At 38.4% G+C, this 26,619-nt stretch overlaps 3 protein-coding genes across 3 annotated transcripts in view; all 3 read left to right on the top strand.

Annotated features, from left to right (window-relative positions):
• The window catches only part of n4bp2 (NEDD4 binding protein 2), a 102,856-nt gene extending 76,299 nt beyond the window's left edge, over positions 1-26,557 (top strand). The window contains exon 17 of the transcript XR_008323543.1: positions 26,548-26,557. The gene's annotated coding sequence lies outside the window, so the exon portion shown is untranslated. The remainder of the gene's footprint in view (positions 1-26,547) is intronic.
• Positions 1,299-10,003, top strand: LOC128365830 (intelectin-like). The gene is made up of 8 exons (XM_053326434.1): positions 1,299-1,356; positions 2,587-2,658; positions 2,753-2,875; positions 8,022-8,269; positions 8,613-8,771; positions 8,856-8,973; positions 9,659-9,762; positions 9,851-10,003. Exons 1-8 carry the CDS (start codon positions 1,299-1,301, stop codon positions 10,001-10,003), a joined length of 1,035 nt encoding a protein of 344 aa, XP_053182409.1.
• Positions 11,159-22,266, top strand: LOC128365821 (intelectin-like). The gene is made up of 8 exons (XM_053326421.1): positions 11,159-11,438; positions 17,147-17,218; positions 17,313-17,471; positions 20,188-20,435; positions 20,779-20,937; positions 21,022-21,139; positions 21,877-21,980; positions 22,071-22,266. The coding sequence occupies exons 1-8, from the start codon at positions 11,159-11,161 to the stop codon at positions 22,221-22,223; spliced, it is 1,293 nt and encodes a 430-aa protein (XP_053182396.1). The 3' UTR covers positions 22,224-22,266.
• Positions 26,558-26,619: the final 62 nt, after the last annotated feature.

The following is a 26,619-nucleotide window of genomic DNA, read 5'->3' as shown; positions in this document are numbered from 1 at the left end:
AACTCAGTTGAGAAAGATCTCAGGACTAGACGCCCTTTGAACCGTTACGCCCTGTCACACTACAACTACAACTTGATCACCAATGGTACAGTAAATACAGTCTTTTTGTAATTTAAAACTCATGTAAATTATTCACCCTCTGTTTCATAGAGCATACAGTGATGTGTTATCCTGCATCAAAATCACTAGAGATGACAAAATTCACACCTTATGTCTTTCTGTGCTGCAGAGAACTGATTCATTATCAGTGAGGCATTGATGTGGGGCAGTAAATTCAACTATTACCTCTTTGAATTAATTTTAGGTTAAGTGACTTTGTTTCACTTAAGACTCCTGTTCACATACACTGAGAATGGACATATGAAGTAGGAAATGTCTTATGACCAGTAATTAAACCTTTTTAAAAATAACTTAAAATATTTGCATGTTCATATATTCTGGATTCTTTAAAAAGTGAGAAGCAATAGATTTAATCCAAAGTGAAAAATACTTACAATACTATTTTTCTATACTTAAATTATACTTTTAATGTGTTAAAAGTTTAGACAAGTACATTTCTACTCGTCAATCAGTTCTAAGGATTCACATCTGCGAAAGAATCCAAGCTAATAAATCATGCTCACTTACCACTGACACACAACCATCAGTCTGTACTATCATCAAAGTGACCAAAACAATATTTACCAATAAGTAAACATACATACAACATACAACATTGGTTAAGTATCTAGCCACATTCAAGCATGAATCTTAAACCATTTAACTGCAGCAGTATAAAGACAGAATGACCCACATCAATTACGAATAATTATTGATAATATGATTAAATTCCTCACATGTGCTCAGGCCTGCTGCCAAACAGAGCAATGGAAAGGGAGATATCAAGAGTAGCAGGCAATCAGTTGAGGGTGAGTTCAGATGAAAATGGGTGGATCCATGTCTAGGAAATAGAAAAGGGGTGAGGACTTGGCTTTTTACAACAATATCCTTATCTGTGTTAGTCACGTTTGTTTTGATACACAACACAAAGTAGTACCAGTAACATATATTGTTGTTATCAGTAACCCTTGCACCTACAGTTCATTTCAGTTAGGAGAGACTCAACTGAAGGAGACACTTAGAGAGTAATTCAATTTATTTGACGTATAGTGTAGACAATAGAGATATTTGAGGAGAAGTTTGTGAGAAGTTTTTGGTGATTAGACATCATGGTTTTCAGGGAGATATCTGTACAGGAACATCCCCCTGAGACACTAGTGGTGGTTGTGAAGAGGTGAGACCACTGGCTGAAGGTCTACATGGATGAGATGTGGAGCAGGACTCTGATGAGCTCAGTGGAAGGACCCACAGAGGAGGGTTAAAGAGACAAGAGCAGTTATAAAAGTTTGTCAGCAGAAACAAGAGCCATTTATTGCAGTCAGTAAGCCAAAAAAAAATGTAGGGGAAAAGGAAGTTTAATGAAAGCAACAAAATAAGATAACACAATAAGATTAGATTATTATAATCTAACAAACATTGATTAAACATGAAATATTTTGCACTTTGAGCCAAGAGAGTATGATTGAGCATTGACCACATCACATCTTACTGCTATCAACACAGCTCAAAAATAGATGCATCAATAACATGTCCTAACACTCCTGTCATTTGACAAACAATGTCAGGCCTGGACGTTCTTCAAAGCAGGACAGGATTTACATTAGAGGGTCACAGGACAGCTAATGAGGACAGACAGCAAGAAGAAATGTATACTATATATAAATACAGTTATAATGAAGAAAAAGCAAAAAGGGATTGGATGTAAGATTAGTTTTTGATACAGTTATAAGATGCAGGAAATGCATGAGTGCCAATGTCACAAAAAACACGGCCTTTCATAATTTAAAACTATATAGTGATATGTTTGATTGATTTTTTGTTAGCATGGAACAATTTCTAATGAGGAGTGATTTTGAAAGGGTTCAGAAGCTTTAATTACAATAATGGATTTACTAATGTAATTACGTTAAGTCATTACTAGGATCAAATGTTGCCAGATTGCAGGAAATCCTCCATAAGTGTGAAACTTTGATTTTCATTTTAGTTATTTAAAGAATAGGTTCACAGTTTCAAGTTTGTCAAGTGCATATCTTACAAAGTTTGTCCTTTTAGTACAAAATTCCTTCTTTCTGTTTCTCTTGCCTGTTGTTTATTTAAACATGATTGTATATACATACCTACATGGTGACTTATTACAGTGACTCAGTTTTACCAACATTTTTTAACTATATTGCTACCATAAAGAAGCACTCAAGTCATGTGCACAAGTTATTCAGTCACCTGCAGTTGTAAATGTTAATAAATTACTAATAAAGACCCACCAGCTGTGGTGTGTTTTCTGTCCATAAAGGATAAAAGCTCAGCCAGCACTCTCAGAGACTTCAATTTCAAGCCTGACTTCTGTGCTGAATATAGAGCTACATGAAAATACAAAGGAGTGTTGGTACTGGAAGAGGATTTCCTACAATGAATAATATACTCTAACAGCTACAAAAGAGGTTCTTTGATGTTTATGTCTAATGTATTTATTATGTTTTTTTTCCACAGACATGTTATATCATATTCTTTTGCTGTTGGTGGTTTTGGTGTCAGTGGAGCATGAATCCTTTGCAGCTCCAGGTAAATACACACATGATATTTCCTACATATGCTCATGCACTGTGCTTTGCAACAGTATACCAATGTTATCTAACTTCATCCAACTAATTTTCAGTAAATGAGGAGCTCACCCACCTCACCAGGACCAACTCTGAACATTTGGAGAAACTGAAGAACAGATCCAGTTATGTTGCAAGGAGCTGTAAAGAGATCAGGGACCGATATAATGCACATGAAGGTAAGCTGGCATTACCTGCAGGAAAAATGTATCAATGCAGTACTTTGCAAAGGAAAATTAAGAATTGAATTCAAGTTTAATACATTAAATGTGCTGCAGTCCCCTCAAACGCATTCTGTTCAAATATCAGAATATCATATTCAGAAGGAGTTTGGTTAGAGCTCTCCATGACTTTAGATGCATAATGTTCTTGTGTCTTTTTTAAATAGATTTTATTTATGAGTTTTGCATTTTCACAACATGGAGAACAAAATAGACAGAGTGACAAAACATAACATAACATACTGAAATAATGGAGAAAAACAAACAAACAAAAAAAGCGGAAAACACACTGCCAGCTCACAATAAAAATGCATATGCATGTCAATCCATGCAATTACTAAAATGTATAATATATATAATATATGTAACTAAGACAGAGAGGTCAAGGAAGGTCAGGAAAAAAACTTAACCAAGTGGATGACAGCACATTACATACAATGCAATACAGCATATTCCAATTGAATTAGGTCCCAGTGAGACACTTCTCATTCCTAATATGGTCAATAAAGGGTCCCCAGACCTTAAGAAACTTGGGGTAGGAATTAGACAAGGTGTTCTGTATTTCTTCAAGGTATAGACAGGAGACCATGTCATTCAGCCAGGGGCTTGTTGTAATGTAGAAGGAAGAGTCAAGGAAAAATCAGAGCAACCCAATATCACAAAAAGACCATCAGGGACTAACTGTCTATTGTACATGTCACTATACAGTTTAAAAACGTCATACCAAAAGCTAGTGAGTTTTGGGCAAGACCAAAAAAGATGGCCCAGGTTCCCATCACCCGACTTACATTTATCACAGGTAGCAGAGACATGCATTAATAGCACATATTTTAATCCCGTCCAAACTTTTCATCCATAACTCGTCTGAAATCACCACACCAATGTCTTTTACCCATGCCTCCTCTTGAGACATTTAAACTAATGATTACATGTATGCGTGATGTACACTGCCCAGCGGTATGTGGAGTGATTGCTCTCTTTTCCTCAGTTGGGACTTTATCTGATGAGCATTCAATGCCATATAATGTATAATGACATGAGCGCCACTCATGTTTATGGAATGATTGCTCCTTTTTGGCTTGTTTTTATTTAAAACACCCACTTTGGACTCTGTTGAGAATTTTGTGCCATTTACTCCGTGCGGGTTGACGCACGCCTCCCTTGTTTTTAAAGCACTACTTTAACGATAATAGACTATTGTAGCTCTAGTGATCAGTGCTGATTTTTGTTCTCACTTTTGTCTGGATTTTTGTTAATTATATAATAACCATTGGAGTCGTAGCTCTTCGTGAATCACGAACCACTTTACATGGCTGAAGGTAATATGGGGTGTTTTAGAGCTATGGGCTCGATGTATTGCCTGGGAGGGGACCACCAGTCAGGTGTTATTGGGCTATGTTTGGGCACTTCAAATTTTCACATGGTTTTGGATACATTAAACCACTGGCTAGACATTACCTACTTATCATATGGATAAAAAGATAACAAAGTTTACCTCCTGGAATTTAAACGGGCTAGGGTCCTATAAAAAGAGACACAAGACACTGGATTATTTAAAACAAAAACAGTCAGATGTGATTATGCTTCAAGAGACTCATTTGCTAGAGAGAGATGCAGCTAGAATATGTGGTAGATGGATAAGCTTCTTTTATCATAATTGCCACAACAAAAAACAAAGAGGGGTGTCTATACTATTTTCCAAAAGTGTAGATGTAAGGGTGGAGAGAAAATTCAGAGACAGCGAGGGGCGCATCCTAGGACTTCTGGTTAATCTTTCTGGCCAAATGGTGATATTATATGCTCCAAATGAAGAAGACCCAGACTTCTTTCTCAACATCAAAATAATTCTTCTGGGTTTTGGAGACTTCTCAGTCATACTAGGAGGCGATTTTAATCAACTTCTTGACGCTTTCTTAGACAAATCCAAACCCGGAATACCAAGACCCTTCAAAACTGTGAATGCAATCAACTCGCTCTGTAGACAAAACGGCTTGCATGATATATGGAGGTTACTTAATCCAACTGCTTGAGATTATACGTTTTTCTCCAACAGACACTCCGTTTACTCCTGTATCAATTATTTCTTAATTGCACATTTCTTAATCGCTAACAAAGGGGCATGTAGCATAGGAACGATAGCTATCTCTGATCACGCTCCTGTGGGTCTTGTGGCCACATTAGGAAGCAAGACTGAAAGAACTAAAACATGGCTAATGAACATTAGTATTCTGCAGGACAAAAGGACATGTGAGGACCTCAAAAAACACATTAATATGTTCTTTGAGACTAATAAAGGCAGTACTAAACAAATCAATGTTTGGGATGCCTTCAAAGCTTACATGAGGGGGGTTCTGATTCAGGAATCTGCCATCTCAAAGAAGCTTGATCAGGAAAAAACCCATAGATATGAGGAAGAAATCAAAAGATTGGGGAAACAATTTTGGACTAAATGTAAATGTAAATGTAGTTTATTTATACAGCCCTTTATAAACAGTCCTTGCGGTGTACCAAAGTGCTTTACAGCAGGTAATAAATAAATAAAGAGAAAAATAAAAACAATTAAAAACAATAAAATCAATGAAATAACAGTGAAAGCAATAAAATACAACAAAATCGAATAAGATAGAATAAGATAAAATAAAATAAAATAAAATGAAAGTGTCATACTACTAGGTGTTAAAAGCCATCCTAAAAAAGTGCGTTTTTAGGCTGGACTTGAAGAGGCCCAGGTCAGTAATAGTACGCATCTCGATGGGGAGCTTATTCCAGAGCCTGGGGGCAGCGACAGAAAGGGCTCGGTCACCCCAATGCTTATACTTTGACCTGGGCCGTTCCAGCAAGAGTTGATTTGTTGACCTCAGAACTCTACCAGGATTACGGACAGTTAAAAGCTCAGATAAATACGGTGGGGCGAGGCCGTTAAGAGCTTTAAAAACAAACATTAAAAGTTTAAAATCAATTCTATAAAAGACAGGAAGCCAATGGAGGGAGTTAAGAACAGGAGTGATGTGCACACGTCTGTTAGTGTTAGTTAAAAGACGGGCAGCAGCATTTTGCACAAGTTGGAGGCGACTGAGGGAAGACTGGGAGACGCCGACATAAAGTGCATTGCAATAGTCTAACTTGGAACTTATTAGGGCATGGATGGCTATCTCAAGGTCGTGACGGCTTAAAAACATTTTAACTTTGGCCAGGAGGCGCAACTGGAAGAAGCTAGTCCTGACAACATTGTTAATTTGTTTGTCAAACCTTAGACGACTGTCGAAGGTCACTCCCAAATTTCTGACAGTTGAACTGAACTTTGAAGACAAGGTGCCAAAGCCAGCTGTCACAGTATCCCCAAACACAATGCATTCAGTTTTATCCTCATTTAAGTGAAGAAAATTTTGGGCCAACCACTGCTTAATATCAGCAATACAGTCAAGCAAAGAACATTGTGCACTGTTACTATTTGGCTTCACTGACTAAACCCACCGATTCCTGCCTCTCATACTTAGTCAGAGCTAAATATGAGCTTAATAAAATATTTTCCAAAAAGGCTGAATATTCTCTCTTAAGACTCAAGCAAAAATGGTATGAGTCAGGTGATAAAGCTGGGAAACTCTTGGCTAGTCAGCTAAAGGCCAGAGAAGCCTCTTGTCAGATTGCAGGGGTCAAAGACAAAAAGGGCAGACTGGTCACCATTCAGAAAAATATTTAATTGCATAGATATTTAAGAGAGCTAATGGAAAATAATTAATTTCACCAGTGACAAGGACAAATCTCCTGCCTGGGTCAGTAGCCATGGACTTGAATATGAATGGGACAGTTTTGCGGACAAGAATAGCAACCCCTCTTGCATTGGAGGAGAAAGTGGATTGGTAAACTTGTGACACCCATATAGACCTCAGTAGTCTCTGTTCTGTTGGTGAAATGTGGGTTTCCTGTAGGAAAATAATATTGGATGACAGGGACTTTAAGTGTGCGAATACTTTCCCCCTCTTAAGGGCCTTACCAAGACCTCTGCAGTTCCAGGAAATAAAAGTGATTGGACTCATCACTGACCTATTCTGATGGTCATTCTGCATTTATAAAAAAATACAATAAGAACAGTGTAACAGTTAACAAGAACCCCCAAAAACACCCCAGGCAGCAACCAAAAAAAAAGGTGGCACATCCCACTCGCTATTATGGAGGCTGCCGGGCAAGCAGCCTGTACCAACAGCACTGCATGCTCCTCCAATATGTAGGATAACAGGCAAAGAACTGCACCTATAAGTACACAATAACAATGTATAGCCCTAATGTTGTGTGGTTGATGGGAGGGGATAGCATAACTGCGATGCAAATATAAAGGAAAAGAGAAAAATAAACTTGAAACACAGTTAATGCTGATTAGAGTATTGTAAGCATTATAAAAAAAATAAAATAAAAACCCCCCCGATGGATACTGTGTGCATCAATATGTATGCAGTAAATTACACACCCTAACCCACAATGTAACCATGTAAAGTGAATTCAGACATTTTCTTCTAAACACATTAAATAGGTCATAAATGTATTTCTAAAAAAGGTGTGAAAAGCATTTCAACCATTTAGATTTGAATTGTAGAGCTAGGCTTCACAAACTGTGTTTCAAGATTTCTGTGTTCAGGATTTAGTGGGCAGGTCTGAATCACTGCCAGGTTACGTAACGAGGAGGTGATTAGCATAAACCCACCCCTGCTACTGTAGAGGTATAAATACATTCAGCGCACACTACTACTACTCATACAGTCTAAGCTACTAATACAGTCTACAGTTAGCCAGTTAGCTGAATTAGCCGTCGAGCTAGCCGCCGAGTTACTCACCGAGTTAGCCGCCGAGTTAGCAGCAGAAAGCTCTCAGACGTAGTTTCGGGTAGAGGTGGTGACTTTGACTGACAGGTGACACTTGGTAGGGGCGGGGTTTCAGCGGACTCTGAGGGCACTCCCACAGCGTTTGGGAGAAGAGAAAGAGGCTGCTTTTTACACAACTTTGAAGCCCAATTTTTACATATAATATTATGATTTAGTATTTGGGTTTATATCTTACATAAATCAAAGCAGAGGACCTTTATTTCAACCTTTTATTATAATATTTTCAGATGGGTTGTACTACCTGACAACTGCTAACGGCATGGTCTATCAGACTTTCTGTGATATGACTACTGCGGGAGGCGGCTGGACTCTGGTGGCAAGTGTCCATGAGAACAGCGTTTATGGAAAATGCACAGTGGGCGACCGCTGGTCCAGCCAACAGGGCAACAATGCTAACATGCCAGATGGAGATGGGAACTGGTCCAATAGAAACACCTTTGGAACAGCAGAGAGCGCAACTTCTGATGATTTTAAGGTACTGGCACAGACACACAGCACACAACATTATTTGCAATGGAAAGTGAAAGCAGAGTTGCTATATGCCGCCATTGGTGCTTAACTGCACTGTCTCCAAGCCAGATAATCTACTTTACCTAAGAGACACGTGGACCCAGTTTTCATGACTCATTAGTCACTAGTTGGTCAGATAGTTGGTCAGAAGTGTTTTCTACTGTGCCCGGTTAGTGTCTATTCACTCTCAGAGCTACAGCAAGTCTCAAGATGTAACAATGAGCACTGTCTGTCATTTCCTCATTTAAAAACTGAAATATGATCCAAAGCACAATTAGAGTTGTGATAATAGTATTGCATTTTCACAGAATCCAGGTTACTATGATATAGTAGCAGAAGACATGTCTGTGTGGCACGTTCCCAACACCTTCCCACTGGAGCACTGGAACCTGGCAGCCATCCTCCGCTACCACACTAACAACCGCTTCCTCCGTCTGTATGGGGGGAACCTCTTTCAGCTCTTCAAGGTAACTTGGTCAGCAAGGAAGCAATTGTAAAGCAATGTTGGACTACAGGAACTTCTTTCTCTTTATAACATGCTTTTGTTTTAGCAATATCCAGTGAGATACAACGTTGGCTCGTGCAGCAACAGAGGGCCAGCTATTCCCATTGTGTATGATCATGGAGACAGAGAGTCCACCAGAAACTTATACGGACCCAACCCAAGAAGTAAGGAGCTTATCTGTAAAGAATGAAGCTGTTTCACCATCATTATTATTTATCAATTGTTGTTAAAGTTATTTATGGGAGACAAATATTTTAGGAAAAAAGTGACTAAGTAGAATTAGGGAACACAAATCGTGCATTTTAAATCTTCCACCAGTTGCCATTTTGTTAGCTATTTCAGTGGATGGTTTTCAGAGGCAGTACAAGTAAACTCTTGAGACACAAATGTTTGAATAATAATAATCATAATAACATTAAATTTTAAATTGGGGGGCTGAAGCAACACGACATTTGTAAAACCTTGGAACCATTCATATGTAATTACATTTTCCAACATTTCATTTCATTAATTGTATTCATCAAAGGAAAAGTTTTGGAAAACATGCTTGCTTTCTTGTTGAGAGTGAGATGAGAAGGTTGCTACCACTAATATCAGTTTATGGGACTGTAGACAGGAAGTGATTAAACCTTTAAATCTATTTTGTTTGATTCTTACAAAGAAATGTAAGAAACAACAATTATGATTTAAAGAGGAGGTCTTTTACCTTTTTTAATATAAGTAAATCTTGGTTGATGGTGAACCTTGAATTATAAAATTGTAGCTAAAACAAGTGACAATTATCAGAAATGGTTTCTGTGTTTCACAAAGTAGCCTTTTAAATTCAGTTTCTTTTCTGTTTTATGAAAGGGGAGTTTGAAGCAGGTTTCATCACCTTCAGAGCAATAAACAATGAACGTGCAGCCATGGCTATCTGCTCTGGGGTTAAACCAACTGGATGCAACACTGAAACTGTGGGTCTGAATCCATCATTGCATTTCTGCATTATATAATGTATGTGTAATGTTATACAGTGCATCCATGCTTCGTTTCTATCTCCAGTACTGTGTAGGAGGAGGTGGATACTTCCCTGAATACCCCCCTCATCAGTGTGGGGACTTCCCCGCATTTGACTGGGACAGACTGGGACAGTCACAAGGTTGGAGCGCCTCCAAAGAGATGACTGAGGCGGCTGTTTTACTCTTCTACCGCTGATTGCAAAACTACACCATAGCTGTCTGAAAATTAGATTTTTATCATGTCTGTATTGTAACCTTGCATACACACACAAAACCTGTTACTGCTGATACTGGTACTGAGTGTAATTTGAAATGAAGCCAATCACCAGCAAATGAGATAATTGAACTTCATATTCAAATAAATATAAAATTTTGCTTGTTAGAAGATTTTGAGAACTGATGGTTATGTTGGTCTAATGGTTCATCACTTCAACAAATCATGCAAATTAAACAATGATCTCACCACAGTCCAGAGTGAAATATCAACAATATAATTATTGGATGGATTTCTAGCAAGTATTTACAATAGCAGGGCTGTGTATGTTACTGAAAATACATCAATCAGCCAAAACATTTAAACTAAAGGCAAAGTGAATAACATTGAATGGCATTATCTTGTTGAAATGGCACCTGTCAAAGGGTGGGTTACACTAGGCAACAAGTGATGTTGATGTGTTGTAAGCAGGAAATATGGGCAAGCTTAAGGGTTTGAGTGACTGTGACAAGGGCCAAACTGTGATGGGTAGATGACTGGGTCAGAGCATCTTTAAAATGGCAGGTCTCTTGTCAGGTTTTCCCAGTGTGCAGTGCTCAGTACCTATCCAGAGTGGTCCAAGGGCGGACAACCAATGAACCTGGGATAGGGTGATGAGCGCCCAAGGCTCATTGATGCTTGTGAGAAGGGAAGGCTCACCCATCTGGTCTGATACCTCAGAAGAGCTGAAAAAGTTAATGCTGGGTATAATAGACAGGTGGGTACCAGACTGCATAGCTGCAGACTGGTTGGAGTGCCCATTCTGAACACTTTCTAGCACTGAAAGCACCTACACTGGGCAAGTGAGCATTAGAACTGAACCATTGAGCAATGGCAGAAGGTGGCCTGGTCTGATGTATTATGTTTTCTTTTGGATCATGTGGGCAGCTGGTTGCATGTACATTGTTTACCTGGGGAAGAGATAACACCAGGATACACTATGAAGGCCAGCTGACAGAGGTGGTGTGATACTCTGAGCAATGTTCTGCTGGGAAACCTTGGGTCCTGGCAGTCATGTGGATGTTACTTTGACACGTACAACCTACCTAAACATTGTTGCAGTTCAAGTTAACCCCTTAATGGCAATGGTATTCCCTGATGGCAGTGGCCTTTTTCAGCAGGATAATGCCCCCTGCCAAACTGCAAAATATCTTCAGGAATGGTTTGAGGAACATGACAAAGAGTTCAAATTGTTGCACAGCCCATCCAATTTCCCAAGATCTCAATCTGATTGAGCATGTGTGGGATGTGCTGGGAAAAACAAATCAGATCCATGAAGATCCCACCTCGCAACTTAGAGGACTTAAAGGATCTGTTGCCTTGGTGCAAGATACCAGACGACACGTTCAACGGTCTTTCAGACTCCATGCATCGACAGGTCAGAGCTGTTTTGGTGGCAAGAGGGGCACCTCTTGATTAGAGTAAACTACAATACTTATGTTTATTGTAAGGAAGAAACTCAGCCAGTGCAATGATGGGTCATAGTTATGTGTTTTTAATAGTTTTGGACAACTGTAGAAGTTTAATTCATTGTTGTTTTGTGTTCATGGGATTCATAAAGAAAATTATAGAACTTATCTTTTAATATAGCTGGACTGTATACATTTTTCTTTATACATTTATATTTATTTGCGCATTCCAAAAATGGGATGAGCATTGGGGAAGATGGCAAAACCACATCATAGCTGTCTGAAAATTACATTTTTAACATGGATAAAAAAGTCTGTGTCCGTTATGTTGGTCTGATGGTCCAGCATTTCAACAAATTGTCCAAATTGAATAATAAAGTACATTATCATAACTGGACTCCAGGAATTCATGTACAAGCTTTTTCCTATCTGATGACCCAATGAAGAGGACAACATCAACTATCTGTGTTGTTAGCAACTAGAACTTGCTTATTGTCCTGCTGATCTCATTCTTCATGCATGTTATCAGTCTATCCATAAGTTTCCTTTTCTCCATGCTGTCATATTGCTTTCTCTAGCTATTCTGTACTCACAATATCTACTGTATGTCTGAGGAAGAGACCCCTCCTCTGTTGTTCTGCCTGAGGTTTCTTCCATTTTTTGCCATTAAAGGTTTTTGTTTGTTTATGTAAATCAAGTGTCTAATGATTGATGAATAAAGTTATTCTGTACAGACTGTAAAGCCTCCTTTAATTTGCAAATTTAGCATTTGTGATATTAGGCTATACAAATAAAATGGACTTAAGTTGACTCTATAATAACATCACACTAGCGTCTCAATTGCTCAACAACTCGTATGGCTGCCACAGGGCTTGAATGTCCATCTCACTCCAGTCTGGACTCATATCTCCATAATATAACAATTGAATTGATTAATAGCATGTATTTACAGCAGCAGGACTGTTTATGTAAGATTTACTGAAAATAAAGAACATTGCTTATGTTTATTGTAATAAAGAAATCCAACAATGGACCTTATTAATGTATTATTTTCATGGGATTCATTGACAATAATAAAATGATAGAATTTAGTCTTGTGACCATAATCTGACTGAACAAATACAATAGATGATTTCCACAACATAACACCATAGACAGCATAGACATATAATATATATCTTAATGAGTGAAAATGTGCATTTTTATCTACGTTTCTGTCCGAAATACCTTATAATGCCCTTTGGTCCCTTTGGGGACATCGGATCAGGTTGTTGCATTGTTTCCTACTCCAAAGGGAGAGGCTCCTGGTCTCAGCATTATTACAGATATATGAAGAACACATCTAACACAGATTTAGTCCGGGCTTACGATCGTCTATAAGCACAAAACTCTCACATAAATTGTCCATTCCTTTATATCTTCTATGTTCATGAATGCTCAGACCTAGTCTGAGAACTGAACACTGTGTGTGTTTTATTCATGAGTTTGTAAATTCAAGTCAATGAATCTGAATGTTTCCGGCAGAAAAATGAATTAGGTCAGATAAGATGAGTGAACCAGTAAAGACTGAGAAAGTCTTTAGGAGGGGTAGGAAGGAGAGAAAGTGAACCATAAACTATGAATAAAAAAAGGCAGAAGCACTTGAGGAATTTAGTGTGAAATATGGACAAAATAATTAAAGGAAGCTATAGGAGTGACGTGAGAAGACACAGTTATTTAGCACAATACTTTATTAATAAGAAGTAAATATTTCCAGAGGAGATCAGCAGTCTGTGCAGCTGTGGGTGTAGAGCTGGCCCTACACCCACTTCAACTTCTTGTGAAGAAGTTGAATTATTAGTGTGAGCGTCAGAGAAGCTGCCACCAACTCTTACAGTGTGCTTCAAGCATCTAAAAATAGATCAGACTCACACACACTCACACAGAAGTCAATGTTTGTACTAGTCAGAAAATAATAAATTCAAGAGAACAGTGAAATCTAGTGGTGGGAAGCAGACATTGCATTCACTGAGTTCAGTAGAATAACACAAAACTTGTATTTGTGCAATTTATGAGAAATAAAAATAATATTGTTATAAATTAAACAAGAATCATAAAGAATGAATCAGTGACACCTGTGTTACTTAGAGTTTCCTGGTCAAAGAGCAAAATTTGTCATCAATATTGACACAACATAAGAGACCTTAGGTCTTTCTGTGCTGCAGAGAACTGATTCATTATCAGTGAGGCATTGATGTGGGGCAGTAAATACAACTATTACCTCTTTGAATTAATTTTAGGTTATTGTAATGATTTAGTCACTTTGTTTCACTTAAGACTCCTGTTCACATACACTGAGAATGGACATAGTGAAGTAGGAAATGTCTTATGACCAGTAATTCAACTTGTTAAAAAATATCTTAAAATATTTGCATGTTCATATATTCTGGATTCTTTAAAAAGTGAGAAGCAATAGATTTAATCCAAAGTGAAAAATATTAATATTTTTCTATACTTAAATTATACTTTTAGCAATACAAGTGTGTTAAAAGTTTAGAGAAGTATATTTCTACTACTACTTCTATTACTACTACTTGTCAATCAGTTCTAAGGATTCACATCTGCTTAAGAATCCAAGCTAATAAATCATGCTCACTTACCACTGACACACAACCATCAGTCTGTACTATCATCAAAGTGACCAAAACAATATTTACCAATAAGTAAACATACATCCAGCATACAACATTGGTTAAGTATCTAGCCACATTCAAGCATGAATCCTAAACCATTTAACTGCAGCAATATAAAGACAGAATGACCCACATCAATTAAGAATAAAGTCCTCACATGTGCTCAGGCCTGCTGCCAAACAGAGCAATGGAAAGGGGGAAGATATCAAGAGTAGCAGGCAATCAGTTGAGGGTGAGTTCAGGTGAAAATGGGTGGATCCATGTCTAGGAAATAGAAAAGGAGTGAGGACTTGGCTTTTTACAACAATATCCTTATATGTGTTAGTCACATTTGTTTTGATACACAACACAAAGTAGTACCAGTAACACATATTGTTGTTATCAGTAACCCTTGCACCTACAGTTCATTTCAATTAGGAGAGACTCAACTGAAGGAGACACTTAGAGAGTAATTCAATTTATTTGACGTATAGTGTAGACAATAGAGATATTTGAGGAGAAGTTTGTGAGAAGTTTTTGGTGATTAGACATCATGGTTTTCAGGGAGATATCTGTACAGGAACATCCCCCTGAGACACTAGTGGTGGTTGTGAAGAGGTGAGACCACTGGCTGAAGGTCTGCATGGATGAGATGTGGAGCAGGACTCTGATGAGCTCAGTGGAAGGACCCACAGAGGAGGGTTAAAGAGACAGTTATAAAAGTTTGTCAGCAACAACAAGAGCCATTTATTGCAGTCAATAAGCCATAAATTATAGGGAAAAAGGAAGTTTAATGAAAGCAACAAAATAAGATAACACAATAAGATTAGATTATTATAATCTAACAAACATTGATTAAACATTAAATATTTTGCACTTTGAACCAAGAGAGTATGATTGAGCATTGACCACATCACATCTTACTGCTATCAGCACAGCTCAGAAATAGATGCATCAATAACATGTCCTAACACTCCTGTCATTTGACAAACAATGTCAGGCCTGGACGTTCTTCAAAGCAGGACAGGATTTACATCAGAGGGTCACAGGACAGCTAATGAGGACAGACAGCAAGAATAAATGTATACTGTATATAAATACAGTTATAATGAAGAAAAAGCAAAAAGGGATTGGATGTAAGATTAGATTTTTTTTTTGCCAATGTCACAATAAACACGGCCTTTCATAATTTAAAACTACTGTAAATTATTCACAAACAAATTACAAATAGAAACATGTATTACCTCTTTGTTTTAGATTTTAGTCATTGTAATGATGTCATCACTTTGAGCCTGTATTGTGTTCCTACCATGTAATTTTCCACACCATGTAATCTCATGTAACAGACCCAGTGATTCTGCTTGTGTGATCTCCAGACAGAACAGACATTATACTACAGTAAAACAGTCATATGTATTAAACAAGAGGTTCACAATGTTTCAAGTCTGCTTTAAAACAATATCCAAATGTCCATATAAACACTGAAACTGGTGTTTTCTTACTCCAATAACCCCTAAACTGATTTCATTGTAAGTGATTGTGGAAAATATTCACAGTCCTTGATCTGTGCAAACATGCACACCAAAGTTTATCTGAAGTTAATATGAGAATATGACAGTCTGAGCTAATCAGAGGTGATAGCAGTGGCTGAAGATCTGCATGAATGAGATGGGGAGCAGGACTGTGATCCAGTGGAAGGACCCATAGATGCTGTATCTGTATCTTTTAAGAGCAATTGGCTAACAGGGGTTGTGGTTGTTTTAACTGAAAGCATGAAGGCCCTCCGTCACAGAAAGAGTGAATAAATAAATGGTGAAGCATGAAGATATCTTCTTTATTGCTAAGCTTTATGTGGACAATTTATTGCAGTCAGTAACTCATAAATTTCAGAGGAAAAGGAAGTTTAGTGAAAACAACTAAATAAGATCATTATGTTTTCCGTGGTCTGAGTGGTGTATTATTATAATCTAACAAACACTGATTAAATATTAAACATTTCGCACTTTGAGCCAAGTGACGTCAACCGAGATTAAAGAAAGGACATACAGTTGTTGTGAAGTAAAGTATGATTGAGCATTGACCACATCACATCTTACTGCTACCAACACAGTTCAGAAATAGATGCTTCAAAAACTTGATGCTGGTTCTGAAACTTGTCCTTTTTTTAAAAAAAATATCTCAGCAAAACATACATGAATGTAAAAGTGGAAAGGATATTACATAAAGACAATATTTAATATTGGGAGAATGGTACTCTGGAAATTGAAAATTTCTAAATTTTGGTCGATATGTTTGATTTTTTGTTAGCATGGAACAATTTCTATGGGTTCAGAAGCTTTAATTACAATAATGGATTTACTAATGTAATTAGGTTAAATTATAAGTCATTACTAGGATCAAATGTTGCCAGATTGCGGGAAATCCTCCATCAGTGTGAAACTTTGATTTTCATTTTAGTTATTTAAAGGATAGGTTCACAGTTTTTCAGGACAAAAAATAATAATAATTGAAATGAATAAATAAATTGAGTTAGGCCAGACCAAGTGGATATCTTACAAAGTTTGTCCTTTTAGTACAAAATTCCTTCTTTCTGTTTCTCTTGCCTGTTTTTTATTTAAACATGATTGTATATACATACCTACATGGTGACTTATTACAGTAACTTAGTTTAGAGTTAAGTTAAGAACATTTTTAACTATATTGCTACCCTAAAGAAGCACTCAGTCATGTGCACAAGTTACTCAGTTACCTGCAGTTGTAAATGTTAATAAATTACTAATAAACACCCACCAGCCGTGGTGTGTTTTCTGTCCATAAAGGATAAAAGCTCAGCCAGCACTCTCAGAGACTTCAATTTCAGATTGCAACAGTAAGCCTGACTTCTGTGCTGAATATAGAGCTACATGAAAATACAAAGGAGTGTTGGTACTGGAAGAGGATTTCCTACAATGAATAATATACTCTAACAGCTACAAAAGAGGTTCTTTGATGTTTATGTCTAATGTATTATTATGTTTTTCCCACAGACATGTTATATCATATTCTTTTGCTGTTGGTGGTTTTGGTGTCAGTGGAGCATGAATCCTTTGCAGCACTAGGTAAATACACGCATGATATTTCCTACATATGCTCATGCACTGTGCTTTGCAACAGTACACCAATGTTATCTAACTTCGTCCAACTAATTTTCAGTAAATGAGGAGCTCACCCACTCAAACACCATCAGAGATGTCAAGACGACCCAGAACCTCACCAGGACCAACTTTGAACATTTGGAGAAACTGAGGAACAGATCCAGTTATGTTGCAAGGAGCTGTAAAGAGATCAGGGACCGATATAATGCACATGAAGGTAAGCTGGCATTATCTGCAGGAGAAATTTATCAATGCAGTACTTTGCAAAGGAAAATTAAGGAAGGTCAGGAAAAAAACTTAACCAAGTGGATGACAGCACATTACAATACAATGCAATACAGCATAGTCCAATTGAATTAGGTCCCAGTGAGACACTTCTCATTCCTAATATGGTCAATAAAGGGTCCCCAGACCTAAAGAAACTTGGGGTAGGAATTAGACAAGGTTTTCCGTATTTCTTCAAGGTATAGACAGGAGACCATGTCATTCAGCCAGGGGCTTGTTGTAATGTAGAAGGAAGAGTCGAGGAATTTTTTTTTGAGTATTTGAATTTACCTAAAATGTCTGAAGAGGACATGCAATGGCTGGACCAACCAATAACAATTAAAGAACTACAGGACACAATTAAGACATTACCAAACTGCAAAACCCTGGGTATCAATGGAATACAATGCACATTTTATAAAGCGTTCGCTGAACAACTCGCACCTGAACTACTCGCCCCTGAACTACTCAAGACCTTTACAGTAGCCATTCAGGGAAACGAGCTCCCACTTTCAATGACTGAGGCGGTTATTTAAGTAATTCTGAAAAAGGGGAAAGACCCACAGGAATGCGGGAGCTACCGCCCCATTTCACTTCTGTGCTGTGATGAAAAATTGCTCATGAAATTATTGCCGATAAGAGTCAACTGCATTATAAAATCAATTATTCACCCGGACCAAGTAGGATTTGTCGCTAATCATCCGATAACCTTAGACGTCTTTTACATATAATGTGGAATGCCAATCTTCCAATCTCAGTTGCGACCCTGTCCCTTGATGCTGAAAAGGCGTTCGACCGAGTTGGTTGGGACTATTTGAACTACACTCTTTAAACATTCGACTTTGATAATTAGTTCCGGGACATTATCAAACTAAACATCCCAACTCGATGGTGACTACCAATGGTCTGAGGTCAGTCCCTTTTCAGGTCAGCAGGGGGACGAAACAGGGCTGCTCCCTCTCGCACCCTCTCGTTCATCATAGCCCTCGAACCATTGGTGGAGACAATTAGAGGTCATAAGGCTATAAAAGGAGTGAGATTGGGGCATCAGGAACACAAATTCCTAATTTTTGCTGACGACATATTGGTCCTAATATCACACCCCCAAGAACCTATTCCCCCACTACTTAATACTGTCAACAAATTCTCTGAAATCTTGGGATATAAGGTGAATTGGAGCAAATTGGAGGTAATGCCTCTATCAAAACATTGTAAAAAAAAGATATTCAGGAATGGAGATTCCAATGGATCCACAAAATATGAAATATCTGGGCATTCTACTTAACTCTGGACTGGTTAACATGATTAAGGATAATTTTGACCCCTTGTTGCAGAAGATACAGCTTCTTTTCAAGGGCTGGGATAAGCTTTTAATCTCCTTGTGGGGCTGTGTCCAAGTTATAAAAATGGTGGTCGCCCCGATGTTGATCTACCCCCTATGTATGCTCCCTCTAAGCATCCCTATAAGTATTTTTAAGTCTATCAATAAGATGTTCTCAGAATTTATATGGGTAGGGAAAAGAGCTAGAATGAGACTTGGCAGATTACAGATAGGCGCGTAAATGGGGGTCTTAGGCTCCCCAACATGCAATTTTATCAAGAGGCTTTTCAGTAACAATAAAAAAAAAGTAACAATAGACCACTGTGGGTTCAGATAGAGCAGGAGTTGAAAAGCCATTTAATGCAGCCGACTACCTAAGCCAGGGCTCCCAGATAGACAACCCAATTATGTTGCATACTAAAACCATATGGCATAATATACACAAAAGAGAGAAATCCTCTGCCATCTTAACTAATTCTGCATCTCTCTGGAACAACCCTTTATTGAGGATAGAGGGGAAGCCATTTTACTGGAAAGACTGGCACAACAGGGGCGGTAATAGCATTGGGGGTCTCTACCAAGGAAACGTCTTGAAATCTTTTGAGACTCTGAGGGAACAATTTAATTTACAGAGGAATGATTGGTGGAGATACTTCTAACTTAGAGACTGCTTATGAGTCACAACCCGCCTTACCATCAGATATAGATGAACAATTAAAAAAACACTGTGTCTTGTCACACACAGCAAGCTCAATTTATACCTATCTGAATAGCATAGTAATATAATGCAAATACAGTGTAAACACCAGAGGACTAAAAGCAGTATGGGAAAGAGATTGCTTTTGATGATGATGATTGGAACACACAGCTTAGCTGGACACAGGCATGCTTCAATTGAGTTGAGGCACCCCTCCATTGACTTCTTCAAATCATCCACGAGTTTCGAAACTTTGGCTAGCTCAAGTCCATGATTAGTGATGGCAGGTAGGATAGCCTCGTTGCTAGCAGTATGTGTGGTAGTCTGAGACGCTGTTTTTTGGCTTTGGCTTTCGTCCTTCTTCGGTTTCATGATGCCAAACAGGAACTGATAGGTTGCAGGACAAGTCAGACGGCAGAAAAGTGAAAATAAAATCCAGATGCAGTGTTAATTTTAAAGGAGTGGAGGAGACAACACGGAGCTCCGGCAAAACACGTCTACTCCATCACTGCACACTAGCCCCCCCCCCCGATGGGATTTATATTTAAGATTTATATTTATATTTAATATTTTGATTTAGTATTTGGGTTTATATCTTACATAAATCAAAGCAGAGGACCTTTATTTCAACCTTTATTATAATATTTTCAGATGGGTTGTACTACCTGACAACTGCTAACGGCATGGTCTATCAGACTTTCTGTGATATGACTACTGCGGGAGGCGGCTGGACTCTGGTGGCAAGTGTCCATGAGAACAGCGTTTATGGAAAATGCACAGTGGGCGACCGCTGGTCCAGCCAACAGGGCAACAATGCTAACATGCCAGATGGAGATGGGAACTGGTCCAATAGAAACACCTTTGGAACAGCAGAGAGCGCCACTTCAGATGATTTTAAGGTACTGGCACAGACACACAGCACACAACATTATTTGCAATGAAAAGTGAAAGCAGAGTTGCTATATGCCGCCATTGGTGCTTAACTGCACTGTCTGCAAGCCAGATAATCTACTTTACCTAAGAGACACATGGACCCAGTTTTCATGACTCATTAGTCACTAGTTGGTCAGATAGTTGGTCAGAAGTGTTTTCTACTGTGCCCGGTTAGTGTCTGTTCACTCTCAGAGGTACAGCAAGTCTCAAGATGTAACAATGAGCACTGTCTGTCATTTCCTCATTTAAAAACTGAAATATGATCCAAAGCACAATTAGAGTTGTGATAATAGTATTGCATTTTCACAGAATCCAGGTTACTATGATATAGTAGCAGAAGACATGTCTGTGTGGCACGTTCCCAACACCTTCCCACTGGAGCACTGGAGCCTGGCAGCCATCCTCCGCTACCACACTAACAACCGCTTCCTTCGTCTGTACGGGGGGAACCTCTTTAAGCTCTTCACGGTAACTTGGTCAGCAAGGAAGCAATTGTAAAGTAATGTTGGACTACAGGAACTTCTTTCTCTTTATAACATGCTTTTGTTTTAGCAATATCCAGTGAGATACAACATTGGCTCGTGCAGCAACAGAGGGCCAGCTATTCCCATTGTGTATGATCATGGAGACAGAGAGTCCACCAGAAACTTATATGGACCCAACCCAAGAAGTAAGGAGCTTATCTGTAAAGAATGAAGCTATTTCACCATCATTATTATTTATCAATTGTTGTTAAAGTTATTTATGGGAGACAAATATTTTAGGAAAAAAGTGACTAAGTAGAATTAGGGAACACAAATCGTGCATTTTAAATCTTCCACCAGTTGCCATTTTGTTAGCTATTTCAGAGGATGGTTTTCAGAGGCAGTACAAGTAAACTCTTGAGACACAAACATTTGAATAATAATAATCATAATAACAGTACATTTTAAATTGGGGGGCTAAAGTAACACATTTGTAAAACCTTGGAACCATTCATATATAATTAAATTTTCCAACATTTCATTTCATTAATTGTATTCATCAAAGGAAAATTTTTGGAAAACATGCTTGCTTTCTTGTTGAGAGTGAGATGAGAAGGTTGATACCACTAATAACAGTTTATGGGACTGTAGACAGGAAGTGATTAGCCTAAAATATAACTTCCCTGATTAAAACTTTAAATCTATTTTGTTTGATTCTCACAAAGAAATGTAAAAAATAACAATTATGATTTAAAGAAGAGTTTTGTGCTTGGAGCAGTGAGCAGTAAGTATTTTACCTTTTTTTAATATAAGTAAATCTTGGTTGATGGTGAACCTTGAATTATAAAATTGTAGCTAAAACAAGTCTGACAATTATCAGAAATGGTTTCTGTGTTTCACAAAGTAGCCTTTTAAATTCAGTTTCTTTTCTGTTTTATGAAAGGGGAGTTTGAAGCAGGTTTCATCTCCTTCAGAGCAATAAACAATGAACGTGCAGCCATGGCTATCTGCTCTGGGGTTAAACCAACTGGATGCAACACTGAACATGTGGGTCTGAATCCATCATTGCATTTCTGCATTATATAATGTATGTGTAATGTTATACAGTGCATCCATATTGTTTGTTTCTGTCTCCAGTACTGCATAGGAGGAGGTGGATACTTCCCTCAACTCCCCCCTCATCAGTGTGGGGACTTCCCCTCATTTGACTATGACAGACTGGGATATTCACAGGGTTGGAGCGCCTCCAAAGAGATGACTGAGGCGGCTGTTTTACTCTTCTACCGCTGATGGCCAAACTACATCATAGCTGTCTGAAAATTTAATTTTTAACATGGATAAAATAAATCTGTGTCTGTATTGTAATCTTGCACACACACACAAAACAGACCTGGTACTGCTGATACTGGTACTGAATGTAATTTGAAATGAAGCCACACACCAACAAATCAGATAATTGAACTTCATATTCAAATAAATATAAAATTTTGCTTGTTAGAAGATTTTGAGAACTGATGGTTATGTTGGTCTAATGGTTCATCATTTCAACAAATCATCCAAATTAAACAATAAAATACATTATTGTAGGTTGGGTTGGTTTTGCCACAAACTTGATTAAGGTTAGGGAATGATCATGGATCAAAAGAAGTCTCTCTGCATTTAGATGACCTATCCATCCGCCCTAACCTCGTCCCTCTGCAGACTTCGTAGCTCTATAACAGTGACACATACACATTGTATACACATTGTGTGTGTATGTAGAATTTGCCCTCTTTCTAGGTATCCATGATGATGGAGGTTATGCCTCTCAGGTCCTATCTGTTTTTGGCAGCACATAGAAGTTGAATCAGGGTCAGCCAATCAGGATATATATCAATCTGTCGCAGTTGCTATTGTGTGTACAATAGTGACTGCGTCTTTCCATCCTGGAAGAGAGATTCCGCTGTTGCTCTTTCAAAGGTTTCTTCCATTTTTCCAGAGGGTTGTTTTCTTCATCTGACTCGAGGATCTATGGATTAAGGTATTCTATACAAATGAACTCATCTTTAGTTAATTCTATAACAATATCAAACTAGTGCTGCATTTACTCCCGGCATTATTCAATAACTCATATGGCTGCTACAGGGCGTGAATGTTAAAATATGTAATTGTTAGGCATTTGCAATAATGACTGATGCTGTTGTTTCTTCTGAAGGGACCTTCTCACTACAGTCCAGAGTGAAATATCAACAATATAACTATTGGATGGATTTTTTAGCAAGTATTTACAATAGCAGGGCTGTGTATGTTACTGAAAATACATCAATCAGCCAAAACATTAAAACTATTGACAGACAAAGTGAATAGCATTGAATGGCATTATCTTGTTGAAATGGCACCTGTCAAAGGGTGGGTTATCAATCAATCAATCAATCTTTATTTGTATAGCGCCAAATCACAACAAAGTTATCTCAAGGCACTTTACACATAGAGCAGGTTCTAAACCAAACTCTTCAGGTTTTAACTTTAAAGAGACCCAACATTCCCACATGAGCAACAGTGGCGAGAAAAAACTCCCTTTTAACAGGAAGAAACCTCAGGCAGAACCAGACTCAGAAGTGGGCGGACATCTGCCTCGACCGGTTGGGGTTGAGAGGAGAGAAAGGAAGGATAGAGGAGAGAGGCACATGGGTTACATTAGGCAGCAAGTGATGTTGATGTGTTGTAAGCAGGAAATGTGGACAAGCTTAAGGGTTTGAGTGAATGCGACAAGGGCCAAAATGTGATGGGTAGATGACTGGGTCAGAGCATCTTTAAAATGGCAGGTCTCTTGTCAGGTTTTCCCAGTGTGCAGTGCTCAGTTCCTATCAAGAGTGGTCCAAGGCCGGACAACCAATGAACCTGGGATAGGGTGATGAACACCCAAGGCTCATTGATGCTTGTGAGAAGGGAAGGCTCACCCATCTGGTCTGATACCTCAGAAGAGCTGAAAAAGTTAATGCTGGGTATAATAGACAGGTGGGTACCAGACTGCATAGCTGCAGACTGGTTGGAGTGCCCATTCTGAACACTGTCTAGCACTGAAAGCACCTACACTGGGCAAGTGAGCATTAGAACTGAACCATGGAGCAATGGCAGAAGGTGGCCTGGTCTGATGTATTATGTTTTCTTTTGGATCATGTGGGCAGCTGGTTGCATGTACATTGTTTACCTGGGGAAGAGATAACACCAGGATACACTATGAAGGCCAGCTGACAGAGGTGGTGTGATACTCTGAGCAATGTTCTGCTGGGAAACCTTGGGTCCTGGCAGTCATGTGGATGTTACTTTGACATGTACAACCTACCTAAACATTGTTGCAGTTCAAGTTAACCCCTTAATGGCAATGGTATTCCCTGATGGCAGTGGCCTTTTTCAGCAGGATAATGCAAAAAATCTTCAGGAATGGTTTGAGGAACATGACAAAGAGTGCAAATTGTTGCACAGCCCATCCAATTTCCCAAGAGCTCAATCTGATTGAGCATGTGTGGGATGTGCTGGAAAAACAAATAATCAGATCCATGTACCGGTAGATCCCACCTCGCAATTTAGAGGACTTAAAGGATCTGTTGCCTTGGTGCAAGATACCAGACGACACGTTCAACGGTCTTTCAGACTCCATGCATCGACAGGTCAGAGCTGTTTTGGTGGCACAAGGGGCACCTACACAATATTAAGCATGTAGTTATGGCTGATTAGAGTAAACTACAATACTTATGTTTATTGTAAGGAAGAAACTCAGCCAGTGCAATGATGGGTCATAGTGATGTGTTTTTAATAGTTTTGGACAACTGTAGAAGTTTAATTCATTGTTGTTTCGTGTTCATGGGACTCATAAAGAAAATTATGGAACTTATCTTTTAATATAGCTGGACTGTATAAAAACTTTTTATACATTTGTGTTTATTTGCGCACTCCAAAAATGGGAGGATCATTGGGGAAGAGCAATATAAATGTCAGATACAAAAGATGTTTAATTAGAGACAGAGAAGGGATGAAAAGAGGTAAAGGTGAGAATGAAAACGAATATTGCACAGTCCCTGGTATATTCTTCATTTTATGTACAATATCTTTAATTCCCCTATATTCAAAAATGTGCTTTTCTTATTGTTACTCAAGTTGGATGTTGAGTTTGACACTCAAAGGCTGTTTTCACTTTCATCTGCTGAAAGTGAAAAGTTTTGTCTGTGCTCACTGAAAATTTGAGTCTAAGACGTGTACCTATGATTTGTTACATCACAGCCAGTTTGGATCCAGTCCAGTATTCAACAAGAGTATGAGGTGGGAGCTTTACGCCTCCAGTTCACATACACTGAGAATGGACTTTACAGTGTTTTTTTCAATGGTTAAATTATTAACTAGTTAACTGAACTTCTTTTTGTGTGACAAAAAAGGCAAAGGTGAGAAGTGTGAGGTAAATATTGTGTTTAATAAACAAACATCAGTCAGGAAACTGACATTAGTCTGGGGATGGAGAAGAGGGAGGGGGGATATAAAGCACAATGCACGTGTGTAGAGGTGGGGGACATATTTATCTGTTACACAAGACGCCCCTGTACAGTAGGAGCAGGAAGTTCTTCTATATAACATACAGATCAGGATCCAAGTCTACGGTACAAAAACTTAGCAGCAACATGTTAACATTGGAGACCAGGGGGCTAACAAAGTAGTTTCATTTAGAAAAAGTCACAGTATTCTTTAAGCATAAATTTGTTAAAAAGGTAAAAACAGTTCTAAGGATCCTCTAGGGTCAATGCTACTCACAAGATCTGTGTGTGAAAGACATATGTAGGGAAATTATCTATACATTTATACTCTAATATAAAGACCTTCTGGTAATGGCACAGTACAAACTCTCAGGAAACGCGACAAAAATATACAATGTCTTCACGTCACATTTGCAGATTAAAATGTAACTAAGGTCTCTGGCAAGCACAATAGTTTCAGTGATCAAAAAAACAACTTCTCTTCAACCAAAATAAAGGACACAATTTTGTTAGTTCAGCTATCTTGACAGATTATGTCTTTTTAATACAAAAATAAGGACAAATATAAATTAATATATATTAAAAGAATCAGATTGATACATGGGGGATCTACTGAATAAGTACAGGTATTTATGATACAATAAATACTTGTCATCCATGACTGGGGGTGGATAAACAGAGAGTAGTGTATTTAACCTGGCAGGTAACATATAACTCTTCTACAGGTGAGAGCATTTGTATGTGTGTGTGTATGTTGTTCAGTAGCTGTATAAAATACCACAAGTTTGATCACAGCTGTGTGTAGGATTGTGCGCACAGTCTCAGAGGGTTCAGGAGGTCTGTTAAGAGGGGCTGCACACTACAATGGTGGTTTCTTGTGTTGTAGTGGGGGAGGGGGAGGGGGGTGTTATCACTGCCTGCACTCTCCCATGCCATAATACAGCTCTCCTAGTGGTGAGTCTGTGGTACTACACCAGTTAAGGTTACTCCTATAAATCACACAACTCACAGACAGGAAGCAGGAAGCAGTTGGCTGTCAGTTACCGTTCAGTCCTCCAGGGAAGAGACAGTGGCACACCAATGGAGTCATCATGACCAACAAAAAGAAGTAGATGTAAGGAAAAAGTCAACTCTTGTGTTTGTTTGTTTTTTTTTGTCTTTTTCTCCACTTCATAATAAAA

Source organism: Scomber japonicus, chromosome 2 (genome assembly GCF_027409825.1).
Source record: "Scomber japonicus isolate fScoJap1 chromosome 2, fScoJap1.pri, whole genome shotgun sequence".
Taxonomy (NCBI): Eukaryota; Metazoa; Chordata; class Actinopteri; order Scombriformes; family Scombridae; genus Scomber; species Scomber japonicus.
The sequence above is the reverse complement of the archived record's forward strand: the minus strand, read 5'-3'. Positions and strand labels throughout refer to the sequence as shown.